Source organism: Salvelinus fontinalis, chromosome 16 (assembly GCF_029448725.1).
Source record: "Salvelinus fontinalis isolate EN_2023a chromosome 16, ASM2944872v1, whole genome shotgun sequence".
In the NCBI taxonomy this organism is placed as follows: Eukaryota; Metazoa; Chordata; class Actinopteri; order Salmoniformes; family Salmonidae; genus Salvelinus; species Salvelinus fontinalis.
This window is the reverse complement of record NC_074680.1, coordinates 31,535,839-31,563,506: the sequence shown is the minus strand read 5'-3', so window position 1 is coordinate 31,563,506 and position 27,668 is coordinate 31,535,839. Positions and strand designations below refer to the sequence as shown.

General features: G+C 41.9%; 1 protein-coding gene across 1 annotated transcript in view; it reads right to left on the bottom strand.

Annotated features, from left to right (window-relative positions):
- Positions 1–499: 499 nt before the first annotated feature.
- The window catches only part of LOC129813019 (gamma-aminobutyric acid receptor subunit beta-1-like), a 75,983-nt gene continuing 48,814 nt past the window's right edge, over positions 500–27,668 (bottom strand). Inside the window, exons 5-9 of the mRNA XM_055865137.1 lie at positions 26,094–26,176; positions 17,235–17,369; positions 16,837–16,989; positions 4,140–4,393; positions 500–3,957 (exon numbers count right to left, since the gene is read on the bottom strand). Coding sequence (XP_055721112.1) covers positions 3,583–3,957; positions 4,140–4,393; positions 16,837–16,989; positions 17,235–17,369; positions 26,094–26,176 — 1,000 coding nt within the window. The 3' untranslated portion in view covers positions 500–3,582. The remainder of the gene's footprint in view (positions 3,958–4,139; positions 4,394–16,836; positions 16,990–17,234; positions 17,370–26,093; positions 26,177–27,668) is intronic.

Genomic DNA, 27,668 nt, shown 5'->3' with positions numbered 1-27,668 from the left:
GGCAATATGCAGTGATAATGTCCAATTTGTCGCCAAAATGTGCTGACAAGGGAAAAGTTTTGTTGACGTGTCGCTTCATTTAACCATATTATGCGGTGATTGGTTGAAAGTACGAGCCTTCTTTTTTTTGTACTGAGGTGATGAGTCAGTTTCATGCAATAATACTGCAATGATTTGACTGTTTTATGCAGAAATTGTTCGGTGATTCGTCAAATTTGCAAGCCCTCGCATAATATGCAGGGAATTGTTGATTTTGCAAAAATTATTGTCATCGCAGAATCCTGGAGACTGATTCCTCTTTGCTCAGTAGCTTGAGTTTTTATCTTAGATCACTTGAGGATAATAAAAATGTACTTTTAAATATGCCAGTACAGAATGGGTGTATACCAGTGGAAGTTCAAGTTATGTCTCCCAGGTTTAAAGTTTTAGCACTGAATTGAAGATACAGTTTAGCAAACAGCACTATATCGCAGACAAACTTAGCCACTTTTGCAGTTAATATTGTTAAATGAGAGTGAAGCTCAGTCTTTTATTGAGTTGGTGAGATGTCAGTTATTTTATTTGAATTCTATTTTGATCAAAGTCCTTACAATGTCAAACAAAGGATTTGTACAAAGATGTTCTCTCACACGCAGACACAAACATACTTGCACACACATTCCCAGTTGCAAATGCTTGCTTGTACACGTTACCAAGCAGAAAAACACATGCTTGCAGTACAAACACTCTAGCGCACTCAAACACACACTCTCTCAGAAACACACACTCTCCTTTACACATGAGAGCACATATAGAGCATCAGAATTATTTTTACAGTAATTTTACACAATAGAGTTTAGTACATTTCCTTATCCCTTGGAAGCTTGAGGGAAGCCTGTTGTTAAGGCTTCCATTTTGCTATGTCCGTCCAAAGAAAACACGTCCTATCTGTTAAGCGAGTCTTTGCTGAGTGGAAAGACAATATTTTCTTTCACCAGTCCATAGAATTCCATTCCACCTGAAAACAACGACAGTAACAGCAACAGAACCAAACTTGCAGGACATTTTCTGCATTGAATTTACAGATTGTCATCATAAATGCTGGAATGTCTGACCACTATCTACTTTAAATATGTATTTAGAGCATCATAAAAGTCAGTCTCAGTGTAGTTGACCACAGTTTCATTTCTTCATCTTCTCTAAAAAAAGTACAAGTTCTTTCTTTTAAATTCTACACACTAGTTATAAGTTAAGTTAAACCCTGTGAAAATATTGAGATTCTTGTTAAAGGCACAATATTCAGCCATGAGGAGAGAGCACACTGCTACTTATTGTGTCCTGTAGAAGCCTATCTGGTTTAGCTTTTTTTGTAAGCCCTGATAACACAAGCAGTTCACACGTCTACTTGGAATCCACCCATTATTATAATAATAAAGTAGTTACATCAAAATAGTCACTGGCCATTGTGATAGCAAAGCAATAGTCATGAGCAAAAGCATTTTAGCCATGGTAAAGTACCCTGTTATATTGTAAAGGGAAAGAAACACTACCATTGTTTATTCAGAAAAATGAAGATATTTTAGTTTCAAATGTGATAAATTGTCAACATCTGAGAGCCATAGACATTGACTGGCCAGATCTGAATGTAACATGGCCTGCCAAACAGAGAGAACTGCAGGATATTATCACTGAGTAAATAAAAGTTAGGATTGCTTAGAATGCTGCCGAGGCCAGTTTAGCTTTTTCCCCATCATCCAAATTGTAAGGTTCCAAAGGATGTAATAGAGTCCAACCTAATCTAATTTAATTTACAGCCACATAGCATACTTTATAAGCTTACTAAATGCATCTATTGTGACACTAATTGCTGCCCTTTAATGCTACCAAATTACACCGTTACAAGGCTATAACTACTTATCTTATTTGTTTTGTTGAACTGATATAGTACCCATTCTGGCACAGCTTTTTCTACAATAGCAATGAAACCAGCAATGAATCAAGTGAGAATTACAGGGAATTGTTCAGGTTCATACAATTGATCGTCAGGCTTGAGTATAATTACAGGGGAGTGAACAAATTCATTGAAATCCAAATAAATTTATAACCTCAGCACACCGCTCCTGTTCTTTTTATGCACCAAAGCAATGAGGCCAGTGGATTTCCATGCCAAATCTTAGAGCTGTAGAATATCCCATTTTATGCTATGTCAGTTTTTCTGATGCTGGAACAGTTTTCACAGAGGCCAAGGTGTTTATGAGTGGAGATAATTTAGTATAATGTTAATGTTAGTATATGTACTTGTGTTTGCCATTTAACATATAACTTTTTGAATAGCCGAGCTGCACTATAGGTTACTATACTAAGTGCAAATACGCTGTACAGTACTGTGTATTTGAACAGAGATTTTGTGTTGGCTGCACTTGGCTCAACCATCTACAGCATGTATTATCAGGGCTTGCGCATTTTGATGTGGTTTCGAAAGCATGGTGACATCATAAGTCATTCTTTACCTGATTTCTTTTAAAGAAAATTACATTTTACATGCTCACAGACGCTGTGAGAATTGATACAAATTTGAACAAATTTAGATTTTTAAGATTAGTTGATTTCCAATTCACTTCTGTCCTGTACTTACCCTAAATGCAATGATTGTTCAAAAGCATACAGTAGAATGATTTATAATACAGGTAGGCTCAACTATGGAGCCTTTGCTAAGGTTTCATACAAAGGAAAGAAAACGGGCTTTGTTTTACAGTGCAAAAAGCCGGTAAGCACACATGCATCTAGCATTAACCAACAAAATCATGTCACACATTAAGAACATGCAAGGTAGCATGTTCTTCAACTCACTGAATACCGCCTTAGTCACAAGGTGTGGACTCAACACAATGAGAACTGCCTTAATCATGGGAGGAAGAGTAAATACTTAATTGAGGATGAACTTATTCATATTTAAAACAAATGAGAACTACCTTATTCACAGAGATGAGTTCAACCAAACAAGGACTTCCTAAACCACAAGATGAAGTTTTACTCAGCAAGGATTTGCTTCAATAACAAGATAGGGTTAAACTAAGAGAAAAATGTATTTGTTATTACCCACAGTTTTTGCAATGTTTTTTTTTCTCTTTAGAAGCAAATAAAAGTTGTGTTACGGTCCACATGCAGAGGCTGAGAGGAAATAAGGTGAGAACAGGATTTCCTAACAAATAAAATGCAGTTGCAGCCTGCGAGTAACAACGAAGAGGAACAACGAAGTCACCAAAGTCCATTTTTGGCACAAAGTTCAGACTTACAAATGCAGGTGAACACTTTCACCGCCTCTTAATTCTGTACTAATTTTCACTGTTTCTATTTTTTTACGGATAAATACAGCAAAAAGGTGAGAGAATTTATTAAATTATACTTCTCTTTTTTTATATATATATATATATTTATATCATATAATAAATTGTATTTACATTGAAAAGACATCCGCTTCACCTCGCATTCCTCAAACAGAAGTCATACAAACGGGGCTGAAATTAACTCCCCTCTCTTTTACCATTGCTGTACAAGAACCTAGCTAGCTAAACAAACCTCTAGCGGGAATAGCCACGCACCCTAGTGGACGTAGTACAGCCAGTAGACCAGGTTGAAGAAGGTGAAGGCGATAGGGAAGATGACACGGGACCACTTGTCTATGGCGTTGACGTCTGTCAGGTCAGGGATCTTGACTTTGAGCTGCGATGCCCTCCTCCTCAAACGACTCTTCTTGTGGCCGACTGGCCGGTCGAGGGCTGGTCGACCGTACAGGTCTCGGCTGGCCATGGGCTTACGGTACTGTATGCTGGCGCTGTCGTAGGAGAACATGGTGGCCCGCGGGTCGTTGAGAGCCCCTATCATTTCAGCCCCGGTCATCCCGGCCATGCCACCCATCCCGCCCATCTCGTTACGGATCTCCAGATTGGTCAGGAGGATATTGCCGTGTGCGTCCACCTGAGATGTGAGATGTGACAAGGAAGTGAGGTCACAATACATTACAGAACACAACAGACCATGAGCTTTGATCATTTGAAATTTGGAAAACATTTAAGCCCATAATGCCAACTCTTGTCTTTTTTGTTGATTTTCATATGCCAGAGACTTTGAATACGAAACGCGAGACCCCCCACTCCTACCTGCACTTTGTTACTCTCCAATCGGCTCTTATTTTCGTTATTGGTTTGAGCTGCTTTCTCTGCCACCTTTTTCTGCAAGTGAGGCCCCCGTCCGAAGAAGATGTAGTTGACAAAGGCGTACTCCAGCAGGGCGAGGAAGACAAACACGAAGCAGCCCATCAGGTAGATGTCTATAGCCTTGACGTAGGGGATTTTGGGTAAAGTCTCTCTCAAGTGGGTGTTGATGGTGGTCATGGTCAGCACAGTGGTTATGCCTGGGGGAGGAAGGGAAAGGAAGGAAAGACTCAGGGTCATGGTTAGTTTAGGGTTTAGCTGAGGGATCTTAAGCTCATATACAGGGTGCGCAGGCTTTTTTCTTTCAAGACACGTGCTCTAAGAAATGGGAGACTTCTGGGTATCATAGAAACAAGGATGTGGAAAAGCCCTCTACATGACTTGATGATCTCGATAATTCAATCCGGTCCAAAGCTGCATTCTAAATGCATGGACTTCTGTATGGGGTACAAGGTCAGAATGCTAATATACCACTCATATTATTGTCTCTGTATTAAACCAAGGTGTGGGAACAAGGGGAAAAAAAACAATTTCTTCGGTCTGAAGGTAGTGCATACCAATATGTTACCTACGTTGACCTGATACATACCTTATTTACATTTACCTGTGAAAATGCCAAATGACAGTTGCCATCAGTGCCCGTCACATGCATGACACTTCTGAGCTCCAGGTGAAAACACTGGACAAGCATAGATCCAGAACAGTGTTATATTGTATTCAAGTGAGACAGTTCTCAGAAGAGCAATGCACAACTAGATAGTGCCTTGGTGTGAAGTTGTCACTCAGCCACAATGCTACATTCACTGTGACACAGACTCTTGGGAGTTAACAAGAACAAGCTGACCCAACTCAACATGGCTCAGCACACAGCCATTCCAATCACTCACTGCTCATACACTTCACCTCATCTCACAACTGCTCACTTCATACAAATAGATGGATGTAAAAATGTGCCCTGCGTTACTGCATTAGATATGTGAACTGGGATCACAAGATGGAAGATCACGGTTCGTTTGGGCATTGTTTTAGTCTATACATACAATGTTTGGTCTACACAAAACTGTTAGATCAAAATAACATCATCAGTATATAAGACTAATAGGTTTGTTAGACTTTGGTTTACAGAACTATCTACACCCATGTAGGCTACATGTATGAACTGTATACAATTATGTATATTACTCACTTAGGCGTGAGACTCATGTAAGAGTAACATGTAAAGTAAGAAACAAACTCATATTATAATCAGCCATGCACAATCAGTTCCACATTATATACTTAATGGACAAAATGCCACATTTTTGCAGGTACACTACATGACCAAAAGTATGTGGACATCTGCTCGTCCAACATCTCCTTCAAAAATCATGGGCATTAATATGGAGTTGGTCCCCCCTTTGCTGCTATAAACAGCCTCCACTCTTATGGGAAGGCTTTCCACTAGATGTTGAAACATTGCTGCGGGGACTTGCTTCCATTCAGCCACAAGAGCATTAGTGAGGTCGGGCACTGATGTTGGGTGATTAGGCCTGCAGTCGGCATTCCAATTCACCACAAAGGTGTTCGATGGAATTGTGTTCCGGACTCTGTGCAGGCCAGTCAAGTTCTTCCACATCGATCTCGACAAACCATTTCTGTATGGACCTCGCATTGTGCACTGGGGCATTGTCATACTGAAACAGGAAAGGGCCTTCCCCAAACTGTTACCATAAAGTTGGAAGCACAGAATCGTCTAGAATGCCATTGTATGCTGTAGTTAAGATTTCCCTTCACATGAAAAACAGCCCCAGACCATTATTCCTTGTCCACAAACTTTACAGTTGCCCCTATGCATTCGGGCAGGTAGCGTTATCCGTTAAGATTTCCCTTCACCGGAACTAAGGGGCCTAGCCCGAACCATGAAAAACAGCCCCAGACCATTATTCCTCCACCACCAAACTTTACAGTCTAATTTGGTAGCGTTCTTCTGGCATCCGTCAAACCCAGATTAGTCTGTCAGACTGCCAGATGGTGAAGCGTGATTCATTACTCCAGAGAATGTGTTTCCACTGCTCCAGAGTCCAATGGCGGCAAGCTTTACACCACTCCAGCCGACGCTTGGCACTGCGCGTGGTGATCTTAGGCTTGTGTGCGGCTGCTTGGCCATGGAAACCCATTTCATGAAGCTCCTGACGAACAGTTATTGTGCTAACATTGGTTCCAGAGGCAGTTTGGAACTCGGTAGTGAGTGTTTTAACCGAGGACAGACGATTTTCAAGCGTTGCGTGCTTCAGGACTCGGTGGTCCCGTTCTGTGAGCCTGTGTGGCCTACCACTTCGCGGCTGAGCCGTTGTTGCACCTAGACGTTTCCACTTCACAATAACAGCACTTACATTTGAACGGGGCAGCTCTAGCAGGGCAGAAAGTTGACAAACTGTCTTGTTGGAAAGGTGGCTTCCTAAGACAGTGCCACATTGAAAGTCACTGAGCTCTTCAGTAAGGCCATTCTACTGCCAATGTTTGTATATGGAGATTACTGTGTTAATCGATTTTATACACCTGTCAGCAACGGGTGTAGCTGAAATAGCTATATCCACTCATTTGAAAGGGTGTGCACATATATATAAATATATCACACACAAACAGACACATATATATATATACACATATATATATACACATATACACACACATATATATATATATACATACATATATATATACATACATACACACACACACACACATATATATACCCCCACACAAACATATATATACAAATACATACACATATATACACATACATACATATATACAAATATATATATGTATATATATATATATATATATATACATACATACATACAGTTGAAGTCGGAAGTTTACATACACCTTAGCCAAATACATTTAAACTCAGTTTTTCACAATTCCTGACATTTAATCCTAGTACAAATTCCCTGTCGTAGGTCAGTCAGGATCACCACTTTATTTTAAGAAGATGAAATGTCAGAATAATAGTAGAGAGAATTATTTATTTCAGGTTTTATTTCTTTCATCACATTCCCAGTGGGTCAGAAGTTTACATACACTCAATTAGTATTTGGTAGCATTGCCTTTAAATTGTTTAACTTGGGTCAAACGTTTTGGGTAGCCTTCCACAAGCTCCCACAATACGTTGGGTGAATTTTGGCCCATTTCTCCTGACATAGCTGGTGTAACTGAGTCAGGTTTGTAGGCCTCCTTGCTCGCACACGATTTTTCAGTTATGCCCACAAGTTTTCAATGGGATTGAGGTCAGGGCTTTGTGATTGCCATTCCAATACCTTGACTTTGTTGTCCTTAAGCCATTTTGCCACAACTTTGGAAGTATGCTTGGGGTCATTGTCCATTTGGAACACCCATTTGCAACCAAGCTTTAACTTCCTGACTGATGTCTTGAGATGTTGCTTCAATATATCCACATAATTTTCCTACCTCATGATGCCATCGATTTTGTGAAGTGCACCAGTCCCTCCTGCAGCAAAGCACCCCCACAACATGATGCTGCCACCCCCATGCTTCACGGTTGGGATGGTGTTCTTCGGCTTGCAAGCGTCCCTCTTTTTCCTCCAATCATAACGATTGTCATTATGGCCAAACAGTTCTATTTTTGTTTCATCAGACCAGAGGACATTTCTCCAAAAAGTACGATCTTTGTCCCCATGTGCAGTTGCAAACCACGGTCTGGCTTTTTTATGGCGGTTTTGGAGCAGTGGCTTCTTCCTTGCTGAGCGGCCTTTCAGGTTGTGTCGATATAGGACTTGATTTACTGTGGATATATATACCTTTGTACCTGTTTCCTCCAGCATCTTCACAAGGTCCTTTGCTGTTGTTCTGGGATTGATTTGCACTTTTGGCACCAGAGTACATTAATCTCTAGGAGACAGAACGTGTCTCCTTCCTGAGCGGTATGACGGCTGCGTGGTCCCATGGTGTTTATATTTGCGTACTATTGTTTGTGCAGATGAACGTGGTACCTTCAGGCATTTGGAAATTGCTCCCAAGGATGATCCAGACTTGTGGAGATCTACAATTATTTTTCCGAGGTCTTGGCTGATTTCTTTTGATTTTCCCATGTGTCAAGCAAAGAGGCACTGCGTTTGAAGGTATGCCTTGAAATACATCCACAGGTACACCTCCAATTGACTCAAATTATTTCAATTAGCCTATCAAAAGCTTCTAAAGCCATGACATAATTTTCTGGAATTTTCCAAGCTGTTTAAAGGCACAGTCAACTTAGCGTATGTAAACTTCTGACCCACTGGAATTGTGATACAGTGAATTATAAGTGAAGTAATCTGTCTGTAAACAATTGCTGGAAAAATGACTTGTGTCATGCACAAAGTAGATGTCCTAACCGACTTGCCAAAACTATAGTTTGTTAACAAGACATTTTTGAAGTGGTTGAAAAACGAGTTTTAACGACTCCAACCTAAGTGTATGTAAACTTCCGACTTCAACTGTACATACATATACAGTGGGGAGAACAAGTATTTGATACACTGACGATTTTGCAGGTTTTCCTACTTACAAAGTATGTAGAGGTCTGTCATTTTTATCAAAGGTACACTTCAACTGTGAGAGACGGAATCTAAAACAAAAATCCAGAAAATCACATTGTATGATTTTTAAGTAATGAATTAGCATTTTATTGCATGACATAAGTATTTGATCACCTACCAACCAGTAAGAATTCCGGCTCTCACAGACCTGTTAGTTTTTCTTTAAGAAGCCCTCCTGTTCTCCACTCATTACCTGTATTAACTGCACCTGTTTGAACTCGTGACCTGTATAAAAGACACCTGTCCACACACTCAATCAAACAGACTCAAACCTCTCCACAATGGCCAAGACCAGAGAGCTGTGTAAGGACATCAGGGATAAAATTGTAGACCTTCACAAGGCTGGGATGGGCTACAGGACAATAGGCAAGCAGCTTGGTGAGGAGGCAACAACTGTTGGCGCAATTATTAGAAAATGGAAGAAGTTCAAGATGACGGTCAATCACCCTCGGTTTGGGGCTCCATGCAAGATCTCACCTTGTGGGGCATCAATGATCATGAGGAAGGTGAGGGATCAGCCCAGAACTACACGGCATGACCTGGTCAATGATCTGAAGAGAGCTGGGACCACAGTCTCAAAGAAAACCATTAGTAACACACTACGCCGTCATGGATTAAAATCCTGCAGCGCACGCAAGGTCCCCCTGCTCAAGCCAGCGCATGTCCAGGCCCGTCTGAAGTTTGCCAATGACCATCTGGATGATCCAGAGGAGGAATGGGAGAAGGTCATGTGGTCTGATGAGACAAAAATAGAGCTTTTTGGTCTAAACTCTACTCGCCGTGTTTGGAGGAAGAAGAAGGATGAGTACAACCCCAAGAACACCATCCCAACTGTGAAGCATGGAGGTGGAAACATCATTCTTTGGGGATGGTTTTCTGCAAAGGAGACAGGACGACTGCACCGTATTGAGGGGAGGATGGATGGGGCCATGTATCGCGAGATCTTGGCCAACAACCTCCTTCCCTCAGTAAGAGCATTGAAGATGTGTCGTGGCTGGGTCTTCCAGCATGACAACGACCCGAAACACACAGCCAGGGCAACTAAGGAGTGGCTCCGTAAGAAGCATCTCAAGGTCCTGGAGTGGCCTAGCCAGTCTCCAGACCTGAACCCAATAGAACATCTTTGGAGGGAGCTGAAAGTCCGTATTGCCCAGCAACAGCCCCGAAACCTGAAGGATCTGGAGAAGGTCTGTATGGAGGAGTGGGCCAAAATCCCTGCTGCAGTGTGTGCAAACCGGTCAAGAACTACAGGAAACGTATGATCTCTGTAATTGAAAACAAAGGTTTCTGTACCAAATATTAAGTTATGCTTTTCTGATGTATCAAATACTTATGTCATGCAATAAAATACAAATTAATTACTTAAAAATCATACAATGTTTTGTTTTAGATTCCGTCTCTCACATTTGAAGTGTAACTATGATAAAAATTACAGACCTCTACATGCTTTGTAAGTAGGAAAACCTGCAAAATCGGCAGTGTATCAAATACTTGTTCTCCCCACTGTATATATCACACACACAAAAGTATATCCATGGATTTTATATATGCATCTGGGGTTTACTATGCATCATTGGGTAAAGCACACCCCCAAGCCTGTCATCATAGTGATAACAGTAATCCTGCCAGTATGCACACTATAAACAGTAGACAAGCTGACAGAAGAGTGTGAAATACTTGGAAAATGCAACCACTTACCATTCAAAGCAAATGCAGTATCTGTGTATGCTGTATGTGTTTTATTTAAACCCAATAACCTGTGAAAGTTGATTCTTCACAAACAGCAAAATGTTAACAAAACTGGAGCCACCCTTTTTGTAGGCAGGAACAAAGACCGGAAGCAGCGTTATGGTATTTAGCTCAAAAATATAGGAGCATCAGTAGCTCTAGCTAGCTTAATAACTGTGGCGTGAAATATTTACACTTTTACAGTTAGTTAGTTAGCAACCGTTTCTTCGCTAGCTACGGTAACGCCCCCTTATAATGCCTCAAAAATGTTCTTTACTGATTCTTTAGTTGTTCCACAGATAACGTTCTCTGCTTCTTTGCTTTGGTACATTTCAGCTCTCACCTTAAACTCAGGTTATATCACTGATGCACACCAATGAGTCAGTAGCTAGTCCACTGTGTGTTTTGTAAGGGTACAAACTGCCTCAGGGGTAGGGCAACCATGCATGTGAGGACACAAGGACACACTCTGCTGAGGGGTGTGTGTTTGTGTGTACACTCGACCTTGATGACAATGAGCATTTCAGGATTCATCTCTGACCTCCATGTCGTGACTGCAAGGAAACCCATATTGGATGAGATAGTAAGCACCTAAAGAATCACTGTGCTTTGGAGGATGAATAGGTAGACCTTAACTGTGCCTTTGGGACTGTGTGTGTCAGTCTATCTTAAGACTGTGTCCGTGTGCATGGATGCATACTGCCTAGGGGGCTGTGTGTAAGTACAAGTTCTGCCTAGGGGGCTGTGTGTAAGTGTACACCAAGGTTATTATAGTTTTGTGTTTTTAGATTAGTTTTTATTTCTATTAGTTTTAAGATTAAAGTTTAGTTTCAGTTAGTTTTCAGATCTGATTGACAAGTTTTACAAAAACATTTCTATTTAGTTGTATATTATTTAATTTCAGTTTTAGGGCCAAAAAAACAACCTATGCTTGGGAGACTATGAGCCATGTATGTGTTGTATAGTTTTTGAGATTTTTGAGAGGTCACTTCATGTCACTGTGGGGCAGTAATGCACAAGGTGATACAAATAATAATAACAATTTATTACATTTGTAAAGCGCTTTTCATTGTACAGAATAATCGCAAAGTGCTTAAATTAAAATGTAAAAACCAAATAGAAAAAAATGGACAACTAGACAGGGCAACTGACACAAAGAACATAGCTGACGCTACAAGTAGGGTTGCAAAGGGTTGGAAACTTCCTGGGAATTTAAGGTTAGCCTATAACAGTGAACCTTTTTTTTGTGGGATACACAAGGCATATCTAGGTCTTGTGGAATATTTTGGTTAAACTATCCCCAATTCAATGGAATTGCAACCCTCTGCATGCACAGCGCACTCTTCTATCACAGCTGATTCTCAAGATCTTGCACACTAATGAGGTGCTATTGAGCCCACACTACTATACTGTCTGAGCCAAGGACTACATTCTTTCTGGTAAATTTTGATTACAATACTGGGTGGGGTGAATATATTCCATACATACATACTTTTTTATTAACTAGTAAATAGTAGCCTACAGCAAAGTGTGTTTAAATCATTTCTAACTTGTTAACAATTTCTGCTAGTTATTTTTTGCTACCATGTGGGTTTTAGCTTGCTTGAGCCTGCTAACTGAGGTGTTAATTCCATACATGTTCCATTTTAAAACATTTATCTTACAAAGGAGTTGTTTAATCTAACTATTTATCTGTACATGGGATTGTATTTTTTTTCTCCAAATTTTTCTATAATCTTTACAGGAAAATGCCAGAAGCACTATCTGTTGTGTGGAGACATTTCACTGCAGCTAATGTAGAAGGAAAAGCTGTGTACATTTGCAAATACTGTGCCAAATCATATGTGAAGAATGCAACAAAGATGCAGAATCATCTGGCCATGTGCATAAAGTTCCCTCAGCGCTCGCAACAAGCAACCTTTGACAAAAGTCCTTCTACTTCTATTCGAGGTGAAAATGATGAATCAGACACCTTATCCATAGCAACAGCTCATGCTCCTTCTGGAATCAGCTGTTTTTTTGACTCAATGGAGGAACGTAGTCAGAGATGTGCTGATGAATGTCTTGCTCGAGCTGCGTATGCAACTGGTTCACCGCTGATGCTCACAGGCAATGTGTACTGGAAGAGATTTCTGAATGTTCTTCGCCCAGCATACACCCCTCCAACCAGACATGCTTCATCTCCTCATTTGCTGGATGCAGAATTCAACAGAGTTCAAGTGAAGGTCAAGCAAATCATAGAGAAAAGAGACTGTATTGCAATCATCTCTGATGGGTGGTCGAATGTTTATGGGCAAGGAATAATTAACTACATCATCTCCACCCCTCAAACAGTATTCTACAAGAGCACATACACAAGGGACAACAGACACACCGGTCTCTACATTGCAGATGAGCTGAAGGCAGTCATCAATGACCTTGGACCACAGAAGGTATTTACACTGGTGACAGACAATGCTGCGAACATGAAGGCTGCTTGGTCTAAAGTGGAGGAGTCCTACCCTCACATCACACCCATTAGCTGTGCTGCTCATGCATTGAATCTGCTCTCCAAGGACATCATGGCACTGAAAACAATGGATACACTCTACAAGAGAGACAAGGAAATGGTTAGGTATGTGAAGGGTCATCAAGTTATAGCAGCAATCTACCTCGCCAAGCAAAGTGAGAAGAATAAGAGCACCACATTGAAGCTGCCCAGCAACACCTGTTGGGGTGGTGTTGTCATCTTGTTTGACAGTCTCCTGGAGGGGAAGGAGTATCTCCAAGAAATGGCCATATCACAGTCTGCCGATATGGACAGCCCCATCAAGAGCATCCTCCTGGATGATGCATTTTGAGAGAGAGTGGTAAGCAGCCTGAAACTCCTGAAACCTGTAGCAGTAGCTATTGCACTGATTGAGGGAGACAATGCCATCCTGTCTGATGTTCAGTCTCTGCTTGCAGATGTAAGAGAATACATCCGTACTGCCCTGCCCACTTCAATGTTGCTCCAAGCAGAGGAAACTGTAGTTCTGAAATACATCAAAAAGCGTGAAGACTTCTGCCTGAAGCCCATATACGCCACAGTGTACATGTTGGACCCCAAGTGTGCTGGCAAGAGCATCCTGTCTGGTGCAGAGATCAACAAGGCCTATGGTGTCATTACTACCGTGTCTCGCCACCTTGGCCTGGATGAGGGCAAGGTTCTTGGCAGTCTGGCGAAGTACACTTCCAAGCAAGGGTTTTGGGATGGAGATGCAATATGGCAGTCGTGCCAACATATCTCATCAGCCACCTGGTGGAAGGGACTTTATGGATCTGAGGCTCTTTACCCTGTTGCCTACATCATCATCCAAATCCCACCAACATCAGCCTCCTCAGAGCGCAACTGGTCCTTGTTTGGGAACACACACCAAAGCACGCAACAGGCTGACCGATTTAAGGGTTGAAAAATTGTTGGCCATCCGGGCAAATTTGAGGCTTTTTGAGCCTGACAACGAGCCATCCTGAACAAGTTTGGAAAGTGACAGTGAAGATGAGGCCTCAGAGTTATGAGTCAAGATGAGGCCTCAGAGTGGACATTGAGGAGGTCCAGGGAGAAGACATGGAAGCCTGAGAGAGGGACAACCAAAGCTTTAGTGTCTAGACTATCATTTTACAGATGTATGTTGAAAATGTTTTTGGGAGATGCGATGGATCATTGGGGATCACTCAATATTCCCTTTCTTTTGTTGTTCAGTGAAATCATCCCATGTGAAGAGTGAACTCATTTAATTTAAGTTCAATTCGTAACAATTTTATTTTCATTTTATTTCTATTGGAAGGATTTAATCATTTGCAATTATGTCTACTTATGATAAGGTAAAATGTTTATGTTTCTGTCTCCATATGATATGTTAAATATATCCAATGCAAAAAACATCTACATTTAAATGGTATTAATTAAGGATGCACAATATAAATCGGTGAACATATCGGAATCGGCTGATATTAGCTAAAAATGCCAACATTGTTATCGGCCCGATGTCTAGTTTAACGCCGATGTCAAAAACTGATGTCAAAGCTGACGTGCATACCTATATAACGTAGGTACATGACATAATGACGGCACTTAAAATTTTGCACTACACGTGCAACACAGCATTCCTAACCTAGCCCACATTGTGTGGATCAAGTAGTCAACAAGTCGAGCAGTCATTTGAAAGATTAAGAAAATTTCAGCTAGACAACTCAAAAGGTGAAATCCATTAAGGCCAAGATAATGGAATTCATTGCCCTTGACAATCAACCGTTCTCTGTTGTGGGTGATGACGGCTTTCTCGACTAGTCGAGCACCGGTACACACTAACATTACCAAGTGTGCTATTGTTCAGATGTTGCCCTACCGGAGTTACAGTAATAGCGTCCCTGCTATTATTATTATTTTATTTTTTCACCTTTATTTAACCAGGTAGGCTAGTTGAGAACATGTTCTCATTTGCAACTGCGACCTGGCCAAGATAAAGCAAAGCAATTAGACACATACAACAACACAGAGTTACACATGGAATAAACAAAACATACAGCCAATAATACAGTAGAACAAAAGAAAACAAGAAGTCTAAATACAGTGAGTGGAAATGAGATAAGATAAGGGAGTTAAAGCTAGTGAGGGAGATATGAGTCTCCAGCTTCAGAGATTTTTGCAGTTCGTTCCAGTCATTGGCAGCAGAGAACTGGAAGGAAAGACGACCAAAGGAGGAATTGGCTTTGGGGGTGACCAGTGAGATATACCTGCTGGAGCGCGTGCTACGAGTGGGTGCTGCTATGGTGACCAGTGAGCTGAGATAAGGCGGGGCTTTACCTAGCAGAGACTTGTAGATAACCTGTAGCCAGTGGGTTTGGCGACGAGTATGAAGCGAGGGCCAACCAACGAGAGCGTACTGGTCGCAATGGTGTTTAGTGTATGGGGCTTTGGTGACAAAATGGATGGCACTGTGATAGACTGCGTCCAGTTTTTTGAGTTGAGTGTTGGAGGCTATTTTATAGATGACATCACCGAAGTCGAGGATCGGTAGGATGGTCAGTTTTACGAGGATATGTTTGGCAGCATGAGTGAAGGATGCTTTGTTGCGATATAGGAAGCCGATTGTATATTTAATTTTGGATTGGAGATGCTTAATGTGAGTCTGGAAAGAGAGTTTACAGTCTAACCAGACACCTAGGTATTTGTAGTTGTCCACATATTCTAAGTCAGAGCCGTCCAGAGTAGTGATGCTGGACGGGCGAGCAGGTGCGGGCAGTGATCAGTTGAATAGCATGCATTTAGTTTTACTTGCGTTTAAGAGCAGTTGGAGGCCACGGAAGGAGAGTTGTATGGCATTGAAGCTCGTCTGGAGGTTAGTTAACCGTTTGGGTCTTTGTAATTTAAAGGTAGACTAAGTGAGATGGCATTGCATGCATCAACCAATGGTTGTGTGCCACGTCATCGACTGTGCAGTCGGGCACCAGATTGCAATACCATAAAGAGGTTAGCTGATAGGTAAAATACTTATCCAGGCGTTGTAAGATCTGGCATGCGTCAAAATCTGAGCAGAGAAACATGACCGACATCTTATAGCAATCTGGTGCTCGACTGCACAATCAATGACGTGGCACGCAACCATTGGTTGATACATGCAATGCCATCTCACTTAGTCTACCTTTAAATTAAAGTCAATGTCACTAGTCAGATTCAGAAACTTGAAAACCCAATTAGAAAAAAGCTTGAAAACCCCATTCAATTTTTGCCGCCCTCCCCCCCCCCCCCCAAAAAAAAAATACATGTTTTTTTGTTTTATTTTCATTAGCTTTGGAGTCCAAGATAATATTTTCAGTATAGTTTTAGTTTTTCAGACAGGTTTTTCAAATATTTAATTTCAGTTTACTAAATAGTTTTTTAAATTATTTATTGTTATTTTTAGTTTCAGTTTACTAAAATGACCTTGGTGTACACTCTGCCTAAGGGGACTGTGTGTGTGTGTAAGTATACTCTACCTATGGGGCTTTGTGTAAGGGTACACTCTGCCAAGAAGGGAAGTGTGTAAATATACACTAGGTTGTGTGCAATACACACTGCCGTGGGGACTGTCCGTCGAGGGACTAACTATAACGAGAAGTATTTGCTCGGCTGTGTGAAGGGGCACATTCTGCCTGCCTGGAAGGCAGTACAGCACATGCCTACACCTGGTAACCCAAAGCTACTAAAGACATTCAGACGTGACTCTTTATTGAACCCCTCCACAAGGACAACCCATAGAATAACCCAAAGACACCGTCCTAACCCCCCCCCCCCCCCACATGGACAACCCGTAGAATAACCCAAAGACACCGACCTAAAGCGACTCTGGCCGCAGACGCGTCATAGTTGATCCAGAAGGAGACCCAGGATAGGATGGTGATCAGGGTCGAGGGCATGTAGGTCTGTAGGATGAAGTAGCCAATGTTCCTCTTCAGCTTAAAACTCAGAGAGAGCCTCGGGTAGGAGCCTGGGAGACCAAACACAGTTTTCACGTCGGAGTAGGATGAAGTTTCCCCCTAGATGCTGAACTAAGGTCAGTTTAGCATTTAGGGGTAAGATTATCCTATTTTCTGTGCCTGAGAGAACTTCTACCCGGTGCTTATGTGGCAGTTACAATCTGCCACACTCTCTAACGTTAGACACTCTTAAGTGGAACATCAGAAACTTTAATTAATAATACACTCTTGTAAGGGTTAGTAATCAGATTGTTACCTGTAGCAAACACTGCTTTTGTGGATTGGATGTGGTAGTCTATAATAGAGAATTGGGGCAGTTCGATGTTCTCCACCCCAGTCACTGAATTATCACCTTTCCAGTAGAACTCGATGTCATCAGTGGTGTACCCATCTGCGAGAGGGAGAGACTGTTACATCATCTAAAATGGACAGACAGAAGGCTACCGTATGTCACGGCCAGTGTACCCAGCTGAGAATCTAACAGAATGGAACGTCATTCAACATGGACAGGCAGAAACCTGTGTCATTGAGAGTTTACTTGTCTGAAGCGGTGGCTCAAGTCTTTTTCTAACACTTCTCTTTGCCGGGTCTTAGTTGGAAAAGGAATGAAACAGTCAGTTATTGGCCTTTCAGTAATTAGGCAAACTTAATTGGACTGGGTTGGCTTTTTCTCCCGTCAGACTCCTCCGCTTATCTAAAGGGAACCGCAGGATTTCAGGGAATTAGTTGCTTCTCATTACTGCCTGTACTCAATCAGTGGTTTTGTCTTTCTTTCCCATTCATTTAATTTATGTGTGAGATGGTCTTGGGTTATCACATCACCCCTGATGCCATAAGAGTATGGGAGAATGACATGTAAAGAAATGTGTAGACCAATATAGAGATAGTTGATTTCAATGAGACTACGAAGAATAGCACAGCAGCACTGGAGATGTGTTCCCATGTATCTGTGTCCACAGCCAGAATCTGGACCGGATTGCCCACAGCTAGAAACTGGATCAGATTGCCCACTGCCAGAAACTTGACCAGACTGTACACAGCCAGAAACTGGACCAGACTGTACACAGCCAGAAACTGGACCAGACTGTACACAGCCAGAAACTGGACCAGACTGTACGCAGCCAGAAACTGGACCAGATTGTACACAGCCAGAAACTGGACCAAATTGCCCATTGCTAGAAACTGGACCAGACTGTACACAGCCAGAAATTGGACCATAATGCCCACAGTTAGAACCGTTGCACCTGCTATTTCCATGAGGGTATAACATGAAAAATATATAATAACTTCAATTTTAAGGCCACATCCACGCTAGCAGTAACCTTAGTCTTGATTGTTCTTTTATTTGTATTTTTTAGGGGGTAGATCAGCATTAATATTGTAGATACTGTACAGTATATTGTGGCTTCTATCAATATAATTGTCTGCATCATTTTCAATACCCCATATATATATTTTTTTGCAAATACACTGCTCAAAAAAATAAAGGGAACACTTAAACAACACAATGTAACTCCAAGTCAATCACACTTCTGTGAAATCAAACTGTCCACTTAGGAAGCAACACTGATTGACAATAAATTTCACATGCTGTTGTGCAAATGGAATAGACAAAAGGTGGAAATTATAGGCAATTAGTAAGACACCCCCAAAAAAGGAATGGTTCTGCAGGTGGTGACCACAGACCACTTCTCAGTTCCTATGCTTCCTGGCTGATGTTTTGGTCACTTTTGAATGCTGGCGGTGCTTTCACTCTAGTGGTAGCATGAGACGGAGTCTACAACCCACACAAGTGGCTCAGGTAGTGCAGTTCATCCAGGATGGCACATCAATGCGAGCTGTGGCAAAAAGGTTTGCTGTGTCTGTCAGCGTAGTGTCCAGAGCATGGAGGCGCTACCAGGAGACAGGCCAGTACATCAGGAGACGTGAAGGAGGCCGTAGGAGGGCAACAACCCAGCAGCAGGACCGCTACCTCCGCCTTTGTGCAAGGAGGTGCACTGCCAGAGCCCTGCAAAATGACCTCCAGCAGGCCACAAATGCGCATGTGTCAGCATATGGTCTCACAAGGGGTCTGAGGATCTCATCTCGGTACCTAATATCAGTCAGGCTACCTCTGGCGAGCACATGGAGGGCTGTGCGGCCCCACAAAGAAATGCCACCCCACACCATGACTGACCCACCGCCAAACCGGTCATGCTGGAGGATGTTGCAGGCAGCAGAACGTTCTCCACGGCGTCTCCAGACTCTGTCACGTCTGTCACATGTGCTCATGTGCTCAGTGTGAACCTGCTGTCATCTGTGAAGAGCACAGGGAGCCAGTGGCGAATTTGCCAATCTTGGTGTTCTCTGGCAAATGCCAAACGCCCTGCACGGTGTTGGGCTGTAAGCACAACCCCCACCTGTGGACGTCGGGCCCTCATACCACCCTTATGGAGTCTGTTTCTGACCGTTTGAGCAGACACATGCCCATTTGTGGCTTGCTGGAGGTCATTTTGCAGGGCTCTGGCAGTGCACCTCCTTGCACAAAGGCGGAGGTAGCGGTCCTGCTGCTGGGTTGTTGCCTTCCTACGGCCTCCTCCACGTCTCCTGATGTACTGGCCTGTCTCCTGGTAGCGCCTCCATGCTCTGGACACTACGCTGACAGACACAGCAAACCTTTTTGCCACAGCTCGCATTGATGTGCCATCCTGGATGAGCTGCACTACCTGAGCCACTTGTGTGGGTTGTAGACTCCGTCTCATGCTACCACTAGAGTGAAAGCACCGCCAGCATTCAAACGTGACCAAAACATCAGCCAGGAAGCATAGGAACTGAGAAGTGGTCTGTGGTCACCACCTGCAGAACCATTCCTTTTTTGGGGGTGTCTTACTAATTGCCTATAATTTCGACCTTTTGTCTATTCCATTTGCACAACAGCATGTGGAATTTATTGTCAATCAGTGTTGCTTCCTAAGTGGACAGTTTGATTTCACAGAAGTGTGATTGACTTGGAGTTACATTGTGTTGTTTAAGTGTTCCCTTTATTTTTTGAGCAGTGTACACACACACACACACACACACACACACACACACACACACACACACACACACACACACACACACACACACACACACACACACACACACACACACACACACACACACACACACACACACACACACACACACACACACACACACACACACACACACACACACATACACAGTACAAGTAAAAGGTTTGGACACACCTACTCATTCCAGAGTTTCTTTATTTTGACTATTTTCTACATTGTAGAACAATAGTTAAGACATCAAAACAATGAAATAACACATATGGAATCATATAGTAACTAAAACAGTGTTAAACAAATCAAAATATATTTTATATTTGAAATTCTTCAAAGTAGCCACCCTTTGGCCTGATGACAGCTTTGCACACTCGGCATTCTCTCAATCAGCTTCATGAGGTAACCTGGAATGCATTTCAATTAACAGGTGTACCTTGTTAAAAGTTCCTTTGTGGAATTCCTTTCCTTAATGCGTTTGAGCCAGTCAGTTGTGTTGTGACAAGGTAGGGGTGGTATACAGAAGATAGCCCTATTTGGTAAAAGACCAAGTCCATATTTTGACAAGAACAGCTCAAATAAGCTTAAATAAACGACAGTCCATCATTAATTTAAGATATGAAGGTCAGTCAATCTGGAAAATGTCAAGAACTTTGAAAGTTTCTTTAAGTGCAGTAGCAAAAACCATCAAGTTCTGAAATGAAACTGGCTCTCATGAGGACAACCACAGGAATGGAAGACCCAGAGTTACCTCTGCCGCAAAGGATAAGATCATTAGAGTTACCAGCCTCAGAAATTGCAGCCCAAATAAATACTTCACAGAGTTCAATTAACCGACACATCTCAACATCAACTGTTCAGAGTGTGTGAATCAGGCCTTCATGGTCGAATTGCTGCAAAGAAACCACTACTAACGGACACCAATAATAAGAAGAGACTTGCTTGGGCCAAGAAACACGAGCAATGGACATTAGACCCAACACACCTCCAGGCTGTGTAAGGGCTATTTGAACAAGGAGAGTGATGGAGTGCTGCATCAGTTGACCTGGCCTCCACAATCACCCGACCTCAACCCAATTGAGATGGTTTGGGATGAGTTGGACCGCAGACTGAAGGAAAAGCAGCCAACAAGTACTCAGCATATGTGGGAACTCCTCCAAGACTGTAGGAAAAGCATTCCATTTGAAGCTGATTGCAAGAATTTTTTAATTTATTTAACTAGGCAAGTCAAGAACAAATTCTTATTTACAATGATGGCCTAGGAACAGTGGGTAAACTGCCTTGTTCAGAACGACAGATTTTTACCTTGTCAGCTCGGGGATTCGATCTTGCAACCTTTCGGTTACTAGTCCAACGCTCTAACCACTAGGCTACCTGCCGCCAAGAATGCCAAGAGGGTGCAAATCTGTCATCAAGGCAAAGGGACAATCTAAAATCCAAAATATATTTTGATTTCTGTTACACTTTCTTGGTTACTACATGATTCTATAAGCGTTATTTCGTAGTTTTGATGTCTTCACTATTATTCTACAAATGTAGAAAATAGTAAAAATTAAGAAAAACCCTTGAATGAGTAGGTGTCCAAAATTTTGACTGGTACTGTATATCATTTTAAATATATATATATTTAAATTATTTATTATTTTCCCATAACCCTACCACCACCTACCACTCCCCTAATTGGAGTAAACTAATGGACAACAATACTTAGGCTTCTACTTCCAGCTTATTTATATTATATACATTTTACCGACATTGTACATTTTATATTAATTATCTTTTGTTTGTTTTTAGTCCCAGCCTTCAGCTACCCTCAACCCCTCCAATATATCTCTGAAGACCTTGGAGTTTTGATTTCTAGCTGCCATATATTTTTCCACTGTCATGTTTCACAAAATATGTGAATCTTCCTATTCTCATAGTTTCTACAGATTGCAACTAAAAATACACATTTTTGCTAAGAGTATTATTATACTATTGATCAATTGACTATGACTTTTCAAATCACCCAGCAGTGCTATTTGCAGAGTTAGCTCCAAGTAAATGTTTCAATTTTTCAGGCATTCCTGAATCTGCAACCCAAAACAAGCCACATATGGGCAGTACCAAAACAAGTGATCTAATGATTCTGTCGCTTTGGAAAATAATCTGCAGAGATGTGATGGTTATATCCCCTATATACAGTGCATTCGGAAAGTATTCACACCCCTTCCCTTTATCCACATTTTGTTACGTTACAGCCTTAATCTAAATAGTATTCCATTTATTTTTTCCCCTCATAAATCGACACACAATACCCCATAATGACAAAGCGAAATCAGTTTTTTTGAGACTTTTGCAAATTTATACAACATACAAAACAGAAATACCTTATTTACATAAGTATTCAGACCCTTTGCTATGAGACTTGAAATTGAGCTCAGGTGCATCCTGTTTCCATTGATCATTCTTGAGATGTTTCTACAACTTGATTGGAGTCCACCTGTGGTAAATTCAATTGCAGGGCCGACAGACTAGTGCCTTCTTCCCTTTCCACATGGTTGTAATTTTGGATAGAGCAGACGTTTCCATAATTTTTGTTAACTGCATGTGTGACATAACTCCACCAGTCCTATTTATGATATAATTTACTAAATTTATACAAAAACCATTTATCAAAAACTATATTTGAGTTTAACCATAATATTTGTTGTAATATTTGTTCTGTCTTTTCAGGTGGATTAAACTGAAATTGGAACCAATTTTCTATGGCTTGTTTTAGAAATAGCGATATTTGAGATTTTCATTTTCAAATAACTAAAAGTGAGAGGTTGTAATCTGAATGAAGGGAAAAAGGCCACTCTTGAACACAGGTGAGCCATTCTTACTAATCTGCTAGAGAACCAGTTCAAATGTAAGTATAGTTTTTGTATGACTGAAGCCTTTAGTGAGAGGTCCAATGCTTTAATATTTAATTAAATATTCAAATTAATATTCATTATATAAATAGGCCAGTTTAATTTTGTCTGGCTTGCAGTCTTGATTGTTGCAAAAAAACATTATTGCGCCTAGGTAACTATCTCATAATTAATACCAAAGATATGATAGAGGGTTTGAGTAAGGTGTTGCCAAAATTATTATATACATCAACCCGGCCAATCCATTCATCCAGCAGCTCCACAGGGCCTTATAGTGATTGCTATAACCTTGTCATAATGACCAAAGCTAAGCATCCATGTCTGTTGCACTGATTTAACAATCCTTGCAGGTAGAATGTCTTATTCAACTGAAACACTCCGGCTAAGTTTGATTTAACAAAAAATGCCAGTTTGAATAGTTGATGTAAAGTGTGGTTGTTTGTTTTCCTGCTTAATGTACGTCATGTCCTCGATTGGGAAGATATTTTGCCATGATTTGGAATAGAGTTATCCCTTAAATGAGGTACATAGACCCGTTTAACAGAATAATGTGTGAAAATAAACCGACAGAGAAAGTTATCACGAGATGTGTAGATTAATTAAAACAGAGCGAGAAGAATGTTATAATTGAAGGATGTAGCTGCCGGTTTCAGTGACCCAGATTATGATTATTCCTGGATTAAAAAGCATGCTCAACAGAAAATCTCCATTGAAAGTGCCTTTTAGTCCATGAATAGGCTCAATCTTGGTCAGGGAAACTGGCCCCTAGGATTTATTCAATAGCATCCATAGTCATGTAGACCTTTGATTTATGTACAGTGGGGCAAAAAAGTATTGTCAGCCACCAATTGTGCAAGTTCTCCCACTTAAAAAGATGAGAGAGGCCTGTAATTTTCATCATAGGTACACTTCAACTATGGCAGACAAAAGGAGAAAAAAAAATCCAGAAAATCACATTGTAGGATTTTTATGAATTTATTTGCAAATTATGGTGGAAAATAAGTATTTGGTCACCTACAAACAAGCAAGATTTCTGGCTCTCACAGACCTGTAACTTCTTCTTTAAGAGGCTCCTCTGTCCTCCACTCATTACCTGTATTAATGGCACCTGTTTGAACTTGTTATCAGTATAAAATAAACCTGTCCACAACCTCAAACAGTCACACTCCAAACTCCACTATGGCCAAGACCAAAGAGCTGTCAAAGGACACCAGAAACAACATTGTAGACCTGCACCAGGCTGGGAAGACTGAATCTGCAATAGGTAAGCAGCTTGGTTTGAAGAAATCAACTGTGGGAGCAATTATTAGGAAATGGAAGACATACAAGACCACTGATAATCTCCCTCGATCTGGGGCTCCACGCAAGATCTCACCCCATGGGGTCAAAATGATCACAAGAACGGTGAGCAAAAATCCCAGAACCACACGGGGGGACCTAGTGAATGACCTGCAGAGAGCTGGGACCAAAGTAACAAAGCCTACCATCAGTAACACACTACGCCGCCAGGGACTCAAATCCTGCAGTGCCAGACGTGTCCCCTTGCTTAAGCCAGTACATGTCCAGGCCCATCGGAAGTTTGCTAGAGAGCATCTGGATGATCCAGAAGAAGATTGGGAGAATGTCATATGGTCAGATGAAACCAAAATATAACTTTTTGGTAAAAACTCAACTCGTCGTGTTTGGAGGACAAAGAATGCTGAGTTGCATCCAAAGAACACCATACCTACTGTGAAGCATGGGGGTGGAAACATCATGCTTTGGGGCTGTTTTTCTGCAAAGGGACCAGGACGACTGATCCGTGTAACGGACAGAATGAATGGGGCCATGTATCGTGAGATTTTGAGTGAAAACCTCCTTCCATCAGCAAGGGCATTGAAAATGAAACGTGGCTGGGTCTTTCAGCATGACAATGATCCCAAACACACCGCCCGGGCAACGAAGGAGTGGCTTCGTAAGAAGCATTTCAAGATCCTGGAGTGGCCTAGCCAGTCTCCAGATCTCAACCCCATAGAAAATCTTTGGAGGGAGTTGAAAGTCCGTGTTGCCCAGCAACAGCCCCAAAACATCACTTCTCTAGAGGAGATCTGCATGGAGGAATGGGCCAAAATACCAGCAACAGTGTGTGAAAACCTTGTGAAGACTTACAGAAAACGTTTGACCTCTGTCATTGCCAACAAAGGGTATATAACAAAGTATTGAGATAAACTTTTGTTATTGATGAAATACTTATTTTCCACCATAATTTGCAAATAAATTCATTAAAAATCCTACAATGTGATTTTCTGGATTTTTTTTTCTCATTTTGTCTGTCATAGTTGAAGTGTACCTATGATGAAAATTACAGGCCTCTCTCATCTTTTTAAGTGGGAGAACTTGCACAATTGGTGGCTGACTAAATACTTTTTTGCCCCACTGTATAGGCACAAGCTTTCAAAAACATGCCCAGTAATCAGTGCATCAGCCTCTGCCTATACGCAGACTACGCACTGTGTGTAGAGTCCCACGGCCGCTAGGGGGACTCGACCCCCAAAAATATACAAAATATATATATTTTAAAAGTTTTGGGGAACTCAGTCAGGGTCTCAACTTACTGAAAAGTAGAATACATACGGTGCAACTTCCCACAACCAAATTCGAAATTTGGTTGTGCATCAGCAGTTTTCCACTTGTTATGTCAATCACTGACAGCAACTCAATTAGCCCATGGCAGCATTTTTTTATAGATTGCTTGGTACGGTAGTCTAGCCAGCTATCGAAACATTGTAGTAATCATCACCAAATTACTGACCAGTGCTCGCAGGGCATGTGCCCAGGGACCCTGACCTCCAGGGGGCTCCCATTGATATCTCTCAGATACTCATTTTGTGATGGGTTGGAGAGATTTTCTTTTCGTTTTTAGAATTTTTGACAATTTTGCAATTTTAAAGCAAATTTGCTGCAATTCTAGACATTTTGGCATGAATGACTTATACCATGTCTACATGTGTAGAATTGCAGGAAATTATTCACTGGCAAATGTTTTGCCTGCGAGGTGGGAGGGGCCCACCAAACAAATCTAGCTTAAGGCCCCCAAAAGGCTAGGGGTGGCTCTGCCAGTAGTGATAAATAGCCCACATGAAGCTGAGATAAGTCTCTACACTACAGTGATTTTACAGTGATGTCACTCACAGCTCTCGATCTCCAGGGTGCAGTTCTGCTCATCCAGTGGGTATCTACGCAAGTCCATCATGCAAGCTGCAGTAGTGGTGATCCTGAGAGAGAGCGAGAGAGAGAGATAAAGAGTGAGGGGGGTAGGTATGTCGAGAGAGAGAGAGAGAGAGAGAGAGAGAATCTCTACCTCCCCCCACCCCTCTCGCTCTATCATTCGCATATACTGTATCTAGCACAGAAATAAGAAATATACCCCCACATCCGATAGCAGTACTATCTCACTAACCCTTACCATAATGTACAGATGTAGGATCTTAATTTGATCACCCTGTTTGCCATTAGACTTGCAATGCAGGAAACTTGAAAACTTGTAGTGTATTTGATGTTAAACGATTCTGAAGTTTGCAATTTCCACTTTATTTTCATTACGAAAAATGTATTAATCCCTACAAAAATGTTCATTAATTATAATCCACATAATAACTCACATTTCCTGTTGTTGCAGGATTATTTTCCTGCTGTAGCAAACTGGTTCAAATTAAGATGGTACATCTGTGTGTCTTTATAAGTGCAGGGCATATACACTGCTCAAAAAAATAAAGGGAACACTTAAACAACACAATGTAACTCCAAGTCAATCACACTTCTGTGAAATCAAACTGTCCACTTAGGAAGCAACACTGATTGACAATAAATTTCACATGCTGTTGTGCAAATGGAATAGACAAAAGGTGGAAACTATAGGCAATTAGCAAGACACCCCCCAAAACAGGAGTGATTCTGCAGGTGGTGACCACAGACCACTTCTCAGTTCCAATGCTTCCTGGCTGATGTTTTGGTCACTTTTGAATGCTGGCGGTGCTCTCACTCTAGTGGTAGCATGAGACGGAGTCTACAACCCACACAAGTGGCTCAGGTAGTGCAGTTCATCCAGGATGGCACATCAATGCGAACTGTGGCAAAAAGGTTTGCTGTGTCTGTCAGCGTAGTGTCCAGAGCATGCAGGCGCTACCAGGAGACAGGCCAGTACATCAGGAGACGTGGAGGAGGCCGTAGGAGGGCAACAACCCAGCAGCAGGACCGGTACCTCCGCCTTTGTGCAAGGAGGTGCACTGCCAGAGCCCTGCAAAATGACCTCCAGCATGCCACAAATGTGCATGTGTCAGCATATGGTCTCACAAGGGGTCTGAGGATCTCATCTCGGTACCTAATGGCAGTCAGGCTACCTCTGGCGAGCACATGGAGGGCTGTGCGGCCCCACAAAAAAATGCCACCCCACACCATGACTGACCCATCGCCAAACCGGTCATGCTGGAGGATGTTGCAGGCAGCAAAACATTCTCCACGGCGTCTCCAGACTCTGTCACGTCTGTCACATGTGCTCAGTGTGAACCTGCTGTCATCTGTGAAGAGCACTGGGAGCCAGTGGTGAATTTGCCAATCTTGGTGTTCTCTGGCAAATGCCAAACGCCCTGCACGGTGTTGGGCTGTAAGCACAACCCCCACCTGTGGACGTCGGGCCCTCATACCACCCTCATGGAGTCTGTTTCTGACCGTTTGAGCAGACACATGCACATTTGTGACCTGCTGGAG